Here is an 11,050-nt window from a genome sequence, read left to right as displayed (position 1 = left end):
TGCTCACTTTTCAAAGGGGTCTTAATGGGTTAAGAACATTTTTGAATCATTTTAACGGAATTGAAGTGCTCTTTCTATAGGTTCCAAAAGTTTATATTATAAGTTAAAAATATGAGTACAGTCAACATTTAAATTTGTGAAAATACCACCACCCCTGTAATTCGTTTTATTAAATTCCTTATTTTATTAGTTCCACACAAAAAAGTTTTTGTTTTTCAAGTGGGATAACATTTTTGATGTATTCCCACTTGTTTTAATAGTTTTCAAATAAAGTTTGCACTTAGTTTGTTTTTATTATTATTTTTTTTTTTTTTGGCTTTGATTTCAACGAATGTTGAAAATGAAGGTTGGTCCCACGACTAGTGCATATGACCAGATACTTTGTCTTGATTTTTGTGTTACACAAACTTAACCTAAAAATGAATCCACTCCACGAGGTCCCTTGCCCTACCCGGCGTGAAATGTGCGTGTTTCTTCAAAGGCCTGTGAATGTGGACTGATTTATTAATTTTACCGAAATAAATTTTAACACGCTTAATTTTTTGATGATGATATGAGAGATGAGATGAGAGAAAGATATGCAAATATCAAATAATATCGAAAAATAAAATATCGATATTGTGATATTTGGCTAAATAAATATCACGATATAAATATATTTTTTTTGCAAAAAATATCGATATATTGATATTTTGATATATTTTTGACATCCCTAATTATGATTGAGGGGACGCACACGTATATACATATATGTATTTAATTTAGAATAAAAATCATTAATACCCTTGCGAATTATAATAGAAAAAGAAGCTCAATAATATATTTCTAAAATAGGACACATTTCATTATGTGTGAACGAAATGCATCACTTGCTTTCCCTCTTGTTCTTCTGTTTTCCGTTAACCTTTGCGAAGCTTCGGTAGCGTCATGCAATAGTATTGGTGTTAGCATGCGGCCGGGCTGGAGGTAGTGTTGCATATTTTAAAAACCTGTGTTGATAAATACTCCACGCATTTAATTATTTTATAGATTTTGTTAAGAATAGGCTTCAATAATGTGAAGTGCAGTCGCCTAACTTCAAAAATATTATTTTTATTACTAACGTTTCGTAAAGTAACTTAAATAAATTCCTTTAAAAGGTTAAAGAATATTGAATTTAAAAAACGCGCACTGTGCGCACACAATGCACAATTGCACAGTTACACAGCACTGATATAGAAAAAGTGTTGCATAGAGTCTGTAGATAGCGTCTGAGCGTCATGCCAGAAAAAAAAACGCGTTCAAAATGGATCAACTTTTGCTAAGTTTTGGCATGAGCCATTTGGAGAAACAATTAAAAGGTGAATGAGTGACTATGTGATAATAAAAACGTGAGCTTTTTAACCCTAATCCCGTAATTGATGGGTATGTGTTTTTAGACGCCGGAATACAGTACCACCAATTGAATCACATCGATGAACGGGACATTGCTGACGCTATATCCCATATAGGTGATGCCGTCGATTTCAGACTTAAATTGTTCGGAGGAGAGAATCTCAGGTAGGATTGCAAATAAAAAAAATCGCCATTCATAAGTATGTGTGTATAATACGTATTGTTGACAGAGCGCGACTAGCCTGAGGAATCCACAAAAAGTTATTTTTGCAGGAGTGGTAAGTACATGACTCAGTAATTAGTTATACCTATGGTTAATATTTTATTATTTAGACTCTTTCTGAATTGCTACACCAAAGCGCATATGGAAAAGACATTCTGAGTTTTTATAAGGACCCTGCAGGAAAAATGCACCCAAAAAAAAATGATCATAGAAAGTAAACTATTTCTACATTAAAAGTAAACTATTGAGTGTCAAAAATTTCTCGATACTCTGAGTATTAAACTAATGGACTTCGAAAGTATAAAAATGAAACTTTCGAAGTTGTCAAGTTTAAACTAACGAGTATACAGTTTATACTCACTCAGTGTACTGAAATTCAGGCTGCTAGTTTATTTTGTATACTATTTAGTATAATGCCAGTATAACTATTATACCCCACGTATTAAAGAGACAAAATTTAAAAAATGTTGTTTTGTACTTTTCATATATTATAAAACATATTTTTTACATTTTTATAAATTACTGAAGGTAATTTTTAATTTAACGAATATTATATATACAATACATGTACAAAATATGTACGTATGTATGCATATTTGGGCAAATGCCGTTTTACCGCTTATGTCGCTGATCATCTCCAGAGTGAACGCCGTCCAGATGAATAACAAATCTTGGTCGAGGACGCTGATATTGAAGTTAACATTGCGCTGGCCGCGGTCAGAAAAAATGCAAGCCAATTGCAAGATCCTTAGTTTCCCGGCATCTGGAGCGCAATTCAAGGTGGTGTCAGTAAAAAGAAAAGAATTTACTCATTAGTTATGCACCAAGACACAATTTAAATGTACTTACATTTCAAATAAGCCCAAAATAAGCAAATATTAAAATTTTCACAAGAAATGTGCACAAACAAACCTTAAACAGACCGCAGCGTCGTTTACAAAATACACTAATGTCAAACCATTAAAATACTAACGCGTCAAATATCATTAAAAAGCGGTAACACTTTTTCTGTTCGAAATGTCCAGGTTCCAAACCAGAGCATCCTGGCTTCACACCAGGAACGAAAACCGAAAACTTCGGTATAGAAATTAAACTCAGGACATAAACTTAACACTATTTAGTCTTAACTTAACACTATTGAGTCTGCTCCTTACATTATTTAGTTTTGAATTAATACTGACAGTTTGATACTAGCTGTAGTATACTTTTAATACAACGCTCATCAACTATAAACTTTCGGATTTTTTTTTGGGTGTGCGAACTAGTCTGAAAAACAACTAGTGAAATAACTAATATAAAGCAACGGGAATTTGTCTGAATGCATTTGGACTACACAGGGTCTAGAAAATTTGTGCTAGTCGAAAAAATGATTAATACAAAACTAGTAAAAAATAAACTTGTCTCAGACTAGTACCTTTCTGACAAAAAAAACCTGAAAAATATTTAACTGGTAGAACAAATACATGTTAGGGTCTAGTTAAAAGGCAACTGAAATTTAACTAGTTGCAAATGAAACACATATGATCCAAAAGTATAGCCTAGAGGGTAAATGTCTTGGGAAATTTAACACTAAACAAATCAAACACTCGAGGTCCTCGGTTCAATCCCCAGTCTCTGTAAATTTTTTTTTGTTTTTTGTTTGCTAGGTGATGCTTTAGTTTTATTTTAAACTTTGTTTAATCTGTCCGAGGCAATATATATGTGAAAAATCACTGTTTTTGTATTATGTCACACTAAAATTCATAAACCTTGTTAGGGCATTACAAAATGTGATGCGTGTATGGCTCAACCAGTTAGTGTGTCTACAAATCCAAAGGTCCCGGGCTCAAGTCCTAGAGAGGGCGACTTGCCTCAAAAAAAGTAAGTTTGTTTTAATTCCATTTAATTATCATTTACTGTATTTGATTACATAATAATTATCAGAAATTCTCTAAGGTCCGCGCCTATTGATTGGATACTAAATTAGGAGAGCGTCAAGTTAGGCATCGTCAAGTACTAGTGCAATTCAATCACTTGATGGTTTAGAGATTATTTTTAATTTTTTCGTGAAAATATTTTTTTGAGTGTAGTTTAACAGCTGTAACTATAAATTGGTTAACAGTCACTAGTGCAAAACTAGTAGCAAATGGACTAGTTGTTTCCGACGACAAGCATATGAAAAATGGACCACTTCGTTACAAGGAAATGGACATAACTTGAACTAGTTAACCTTCTTGACCCAACTAGTATTTTAATAGTCCAAAACTGATTCCGTTTCCTGCAGGGGAGCACTATTATCTTCCTGACTCAAAGCGAGAAAAGCTTGTTCAAATCGTGTTGGAAAACATATTTCTTAAGTGGGGAGATACATAGGGGAGAGGTCTGTAGATTGGTAAACCTTTTGTTTTTAATCTGCCATTTCGACATTCACTTATGAATTAGCTTAGTAAAAAACAAAAAAAAATATTTTTTTTCTTTAGGGAAAACTGAAAAATTATTTTTTTGAAAAGTCCCAAAAAACGACATTTTGAAAAAGAGGTCTGTAAGTTGAGACACTTTTAAAAGTCAATAATACTCACACAAAAAGTACTCCAGTAAGTACTCCTATAAGGAACTATTTAATTATGTTAATTTAATCAATTTTAGTTTGTCCTAAATTATTTCCCATTCATTTTTTAAGAACTTAGACCAAATAACAATTAAAATCAAAAGGCTCTTTGAACATTCACTTTTTCCCTAATATCAAAGAAATGTACTAGGCAGAAAGCGACCTCTGTTGGCCTAAGGCCTTTTTGTATGAAAAACGGGTGTCTCAACTTACACGCTCAAAGTGTCCCAACTTACACAAAATGGGATGTTTCGGAAAAAATTAATAACTTTTTTCTGACTGTCACATTAAGCTGATTTTTTTTTTAATTGGTTAACAGTTAATATACTAATGTTTTAAATCTGTTACCAAGTTAATTTAAGGACGTTATTAATTTTAAATGGAATTTTGAAAAAAGTAGACAAAAACTTTTTTGGTGAAAAATGGTACACGACTCTCACAGCTTTAATCTGGCTAGAGCCTGGCTTATAATGTTTTCCACAAAAGTTTTGTCACTAAAAAGGACTACAAAAAAAAAATAAAAACAATTTTTTTAGTGGATAAGTTTTGAGAAAATGTAGTGTCTCAACTTACAGTCCGTCTCAACCTACAGACCTCTCCCCTATAGAAAACAAAAAAAATTCAATTTTTTTTTATTATTTAAATTTGTAGTGTAACTCTTTAAGAATGTGTCATGAAAGTTTTACGAAGAAATGCGAACTATTTTGGAACTTATTCCAGTATGACGGCACCCATCTTCCTTGTGCAGTAGATATATTTCATTACTTTAAATGCGTTTTTCTCGAAACCATGCGTTCCTCAGCTGCGGATCGTGTATCTCAAAAAGTAATGCTTCGATCATCATGCTGCTTTTACGGAAATGTTTGTACCCTGCAGGAAACGGAATCAGTTTTGGACTATTAAAATACTAGTTGGGTCAAGAAGGTTAACTAGTTCAAGTTATGTCCATTTCCTTGTAACGAAGTGGTCCATTTTTCATATGCTTGTCGTCGGAAACAACTAGTCCATTTGCTACTAGTTTTGCACTAGTGACTGTTAACCAATTTATAGTTACAGCTGTTAAACTACACTCAAAAAAATATTTTCACGAAAAAATTAAAAATAATCTCTAAACCATCAAGTGATTGAATTGCACTAGTACTTGACGATGCCTAACTTGACGCTCTCCTAATTTAGTATCCAATCAATAGGCGCGGACCTTAGAGAATTTCTGATAATTATTATGTAATCAAATACAGTAAATGATAATTAAATGGAATTAAAACAAACTTACTTTTTTTGAGGCAAGTCGCCCTCTCTAGGACTTGAGCCCGGGACCTTTGGATTTGTAGACACACTAACTGGTTGAGCCATACACGCATCACATTTTGTAATGCCCTAACAAGGTTTATGAATTTTAGTGTGACATAATACAAAAACAGTGATTTTTCACATATATATTGCCTCGGACAGATTAAACAAAGTTTAAAATAAAACTAAAGCATCACCTAGCAAACAAAAAACAAAAAAAAATTTACAGAGACTGGGGATTGAACCGAGGACCTCGAGTCTTTGATTTGCTTAGTGCTAAATTTTCCAAGACTTTTACACTCTAGGCTATATTTTTGGATCATATGTGTTTCATTTGCAACTAGTTAAATTCCAGTTGCCTTTGAACTAGACCATAACATGTATTTGTTCTACCAGTTAAATATTTTTCAGGTTTTTATTGTCAGAAAGGTACTAGTCCGAGACAAGTTTATTTTTTACTAGTTTTGTATTAATCATTTTTTCGACTAGCACAAATTTTCTAGACCCTGTGTAGTCCAAATGCATTCAGACAAATTCCCGTTGCTTTATATTAGTTATTTCACTAGTTGTTTTTCAGACTAGTTCGCATTTTTCCTGCAGGGTAATGAAATTGCCCACTGTCTGAACCTACTTTATGTAAAAATTTGTACGTTGAAGTATTTTTTGAAAAGCAAAAACAACAAGAAAAATAAGAAAAAAATTTATTTTTGACTTTAAAAGAGTGCTCCAACCAGAGTTTTTGAGATATTCTACGTAAGTTAGGTTCAGACAGATTCTACATTATCTCTCAATAAAATAAATTTGGTTTCACAAAAATCGGATTCAAATCGGATTTGCCAAGTTGCAAACTTCCAGCACAAACCCTTATATTTTAAAAAAAATCGTGAAAAACTTGAAAAATTTTCAGTAAAAAGCTCGGTCCAAGTGATTTCAGTCTTATTTTTCAGGAAATTCGAAACGTATTTCCAAACGAAAAAGACCTTTCTGTAAGTTAAATAATCCTTTTTTGTATACATTTTTTAATATATTTGTTATCGTAACAGGACTATTATTATATACCGCGTCGTGGAAAAAAGCCCCCCAGCGGAAAACTGTATACGAAATACACAAACACCAAACATAAGAAGAAAAAATTCGACGAAAAACAATTACCTCAATCCGTTAATGACGACGAACAAACAGAGTTTCTAGAAGTTTCGGAAAACTTGCTAGGAATAAAAGAGGAACTTTCACGTCATTTAAATGATTGGGATATCGTTTGCGATAGATGGTCTCGTTTGTACAAACTTAGACAATCGCATTTAAAAACTATGACAATTTTTGATTTTCTTGTTGAATGGCCACTTTTAAAGGATGCAATTGTTCAAGACTTGGTAAATATTGCTTACAAATATATTTGATTTATTTTTTATATTTTTATTCAAATTTTAGGCCTAGTGCTCAACCGAACAAAAAGTCGTCCAAAACAAAAACTTCATATGAAACAAAATTTTTTGACGTTGCTTTTCATATGAAGTTTTTTGTTTTGGACGACTTTTTGTTGGGTTGAGTACTAGCCCTAAGATTGAAATTGACTTTAACTTGCAATATCCGGAAAAAAAAGACATATTGACAAGAAAATGGCATGCCTTTAAAAGCAAGCTCTTTAAATATTTTTGCACAAAGAAGCTTAGCCCAATAAGCCAGGCACTTTTAAAAGAGGCAGAGGAATCGCAAAATATTGGTAATAATAATTACATATTTTAATCACTACCTAATAAACTTAATTGAATGTATTCTTTATATTTTCATCAGATCAAGAGATCAATTACTAAACGCTGTAGTTCCATCAAAGGGCGTTGGGGGCAGGAACTACTCAATAATAGACGCCCAAGAAATTTTTGTAGTAAATATCTGCAGCATCAACAACATCCACGTCAGAGTTGAGGAGATCCGAGCCAATTGCCAGATGCTAAAAACAACTTTGCAGCCGTTTATAATCGTACTGGGCATTGAACGTAAGAAGACCTACTATGTTTATTTTGACAACGTTTTTTTGAAGTTTAAAACATTTATTGATGCATTTGATTGCACCTTTAAACTTTTCCAAGTACTGAATCTAAAATATCCCGATCCATGCATTTTAGCTTGGACCTTCCTTTAAATTGCTTTGTATGAGATAGATACTCCCGATGATGCTAGATCAGCATCTCTTTGCTTACTATTACATTTTTTCAATGACATTAAGTAATCACTAAAAATGTTTATGTGCTTTAAATGTAGAGACTCCTTTGCTAATATTAATCTATATGAATTACATCTTAAACATGTTCATTTAATAAAGAACACTGATATAACACAGTGCACTCAAAATGGCTGTAATAAAAAGTTTTCAAGTTTTAGATCATTTAAGCGCCATTTAATAAATCATTTCCCACAAAACTACAGCGGTATTGAAACAGAAAGTCCTTTTGTTCACTTCAAAGAATTTTAAAGCTTCCAGAGTTTAAAAACTCCTGATGACAACGAAGATTGTTTTAAAAAATCCACTTTTTTGACAGATTTAGAGAACAACTTTTTGGAATTCGCTACTAATTTATACGCCAAAAACAACTTTTCGCGTAATGATTCAAGTTATATTTTAAATACTTTTTCTCAAATATTATAAAATATTTCCAAATATCTTGAGCATTTACCGTACCGATACAAGAACTTCCCATTTGCTTAAATACTGCCTTTGAAAATGTTAAAACAGAAATTTAAACTTTCCACGAAATTGGAAAAAAATCAGACTTTTAAAGATGCGTCAGAAAAAGTAATAAATAACGAATTAGTTGAAAGAGTTGTACGGGGTATACCAACCCTAGACAGGAAGGAAAAGAAAGTTTATATAATGCCTCTTGCCTTTCAGTTTCAACGATTTTTCGAGCTTCCTAATGTTTTAAAGAAAACAGAGGAAAATATGATGTTACTCAGTAAAAAAAACAAGCACAGCAAACGTTATTAACGGAAACGTATTGAAATATATAATGTCTTCTTCAAAATTATGTGACACTGTCATACCTTACAATATTTATTTTGACGATTTCCAAATCAACAACCCGCTTGGGTCCCATCCTTACTATATATGTGCTTGCTATTATAGTTTTCCTATCATTCCTCAACACTTAAAGCCTATTCACATTAGGCAACATCTACCGTTTACCGTCTACCGTCTCAGACGGTCATACAAATTTGACAAGCCAAACGGTTGAAAATATTCCACCGTCAGCCCTTTTGATGTTCCTATCCCATCTGTTTCTCCCAGTATTTTTGGTATATTTTGTGAAAAAAAAACCATAAAAAAATCGAAATTCAAAACGAAATGACTTTTATGTCACCGAAAATAAATTTCCAAACTCAAAATGCCGGGCAGCAGTGGATCAGGTAAATATATTCGAATTTTTTAAGTACTCTTATAAAAGAGTTTCGCGCCCCTTTAAGTTTTAAAGCGGACCCGCACAGTGTGGACCCCAGAGATGGAAGTCGCCTTGGTGGACCTCTGGGGAGACCACATCGAAGACATAAGGGGCCCGAGGAAAAACTCACATGTATATCAGATGATGTCCATGACCATGGGAGAACAGGACATAGATGTATCGTGGACTGAAGTACGCACGAAGTTGGAGAACCTCACGCGGAAGTACAAGTAAGTCAACATAAAATGCACTGAAATTTTTTTGTAAGATGATATTTTTTTTTTCAGAAAAGAGAAAGAAATGTTTGATAAGGTGGATCGAATCCTCGGGAGTTTCGCGGTCCACAACATGGAATCCCGTATGGTGCTGACCACCCGTAATGTATTCAAATATAAATTAAAATTGTAAATATTAACAATGTTTCTCTTAGGATTGCAGAGCTTTTGTCATGAAACCGAGGAGGACATTATAGAGCTAGACCCCTCAGAGATGGCAATACCTGAGCCACGCTCCTCAGGTGCAGAGCCACCTAGGAAGCGTGGTAAGCTGGCAACCCACCAGGAGCTTATAGATCTGGCTAGAGAGCGGAACGACATACAGAGGGAGCAACAGCAGCAGACCCGTGAGCACCAGAGGGAGGAAATACTCCGCGGCATGGCAGAACAAAATGCGGCGTTTCAAGCCAGCCTTCTGGAAACTTTAAAAAGCAACAAACAATAAAAACAATTAATTTATAATTTCATTATTTTATTTAAGATAACGATTTACAAATAAAGAGTTCATGTTGATCAATTAATCCAAATAATTTATGATTTAATTTATTTATTTTAGATTACAATTTACAAATGGCAGAGCAGAATGTGGCCTTTTAAGCCATTCTACTTAAAATCTTAAAAAACAAAAGTAAATAATTTATAATTTAATTAGTTTATTTTGGGGTAAAATTTACAAATAAAGAGTTCATGCTGATCATTAACTCAAATGAAGAAAATGGTCTGCAATAGCGCGTCTAATGGTCTCTGCCGACCTGACAAAATCAGATGAGGTGTTGCTTTCATCCGGCTGTGGGCGGTGTCTGTTTTGATCCAAATTCCAGCTTTCGTTAATGTTCGAGTTTTTTGTATTCAAGAGATTATGAAGAATACAACAGCAAATAATAATAGCAGCATTATTCTTTGGTCGACTATCTAATCCCTTCCCAATTCGACGAAACCTTGCTTTTAGATGTCCAAATGCGTTCTCAACAACGCGTCTAGCTCTTGACAAATGAAAATTAAAGGTTTTTTGTTGCACTGAAGCTGAAATTGAAAAGAGATACTACTTCATAAGATTTGGGGAACGCCGAGTCGCCAATGAGAAGTAGCGGAGCCTTTGTTCCGCAAATGTCCTTTTCTTTTTCGTGAAGCAATGATGAAGACTCCACAATTTGACGAAGGTCAGACTTGCGATATATAAGAGAATCATTGCAACGCCCTGGACAGCCAACATTAGCATAGATAAACCTATAACTACGCTCTAAATTAATAAACTCAATATTCGAAAAAGTATGTTTCAGATATTACCGATAATCAACACAAACGAATAAAACGATTGAGTACCAGCCCTTGTAGTTAAAGTGATCTGTAGTCTCCGCTTCTGTTGGCTTTATCTCAATATGGCATCCATCTGAAAACGTTCTTGGAGTAGAGTAACATGTGAATCTTAATATTATAAAGAGCTCTCACCAATCGCACCAATACATTGAGGAAATCCCTTTTTCGCAGCACTTCTAGTCTTGAGACTAAAATGGAAAATATATCCTTCTCCAACCGAAAACTTTCTTTAAAGAACTCCTCATTGTTTTCCGCTACGTCCTTTTCCCAGAATTGGCCAAATCTTTTCTAAAAGGGCTGTGGCTTATTTACCTTTTATTTGTGCTAATAAACATTGACTCACATGCATCCAAATACTTCGCGGAACTGAGCAGACTCTGAAAGCGTTATTAATGTCCTCTTCGTCCATGACGTCCATATCTTCATCGAATTCCAACAATTCGGCAATGGTCTGATTTAATTTATTTTGCTGCTCTTGAGCGGCAGCTAATATAATTGGAGTATTCAATGAAATATTCATATTTTATTTTTGTTTTCACTTGGCACT

The 11,050-nt window shown here is 33.6% G+C and overlaps 1 protein-coding gene and 1 long non-coding RNA gene across 2 annotated transcripts; both read left to right on the top strand.

The window, feature by feature from the left end:
* Window positions 1-1,620: 1,620 nt before the first annotated feature.
* Window positions 1,621-6,630, top strand: LOC138912897 (uncharacterized). The gene is made up of 3 exons (XR_011418444.1): window positions 1,621-1,652; window positions 6,422-6,460; window positions 6,518-6,630. It is a non-coding gene; the product is annotated as an uncharacterized lncRNA (long non-coding RNA).
* A 2,065-nt stretch (window positions 6,631-8,695) lies between these two features.
* On the top strand, window positions 8,696-9,631 carry LOC138912949 (uncharacterized). The gene is made up of 4 exons (XM_070214987.1): window positions 8,696-8,879; window positions 8,937-9,141; window positions 9,199-9,287; window positions 9,342-9,631. Exons 1-4 carry the CDS (start codon window positions 8,858-8,860, stop codon window positions 9,629-9,631), a joined length of 606 nt encoding a protein of 201 aa, XP_070071088.1. The 5' UTR covers window positions 8,696-8,857.
* The last annotated feature ends 1,419 nt before the right edge of the window (window positions 9,632-11,050 follow it).

This window comes from Drosophila takahashii, chromosome 3L, assembly GCF_030179915.1.
Source record: "Drosophila takahashii strain IR98-3 E-12201 chromosome 3L, DtakHiC1v2, whole genome shotgun sequence".
NCBI lineage: Eukaryota > Metazoa > Arthropoda > Insecta > Diptera > Drosophilidae > Drosophila > Drosophila takahashii.
The sequence above is the reverse complement of the archived record's forward strand: the minus strand, read 5'-3'. Positions and strand labels throughout refer to the sequence as shown.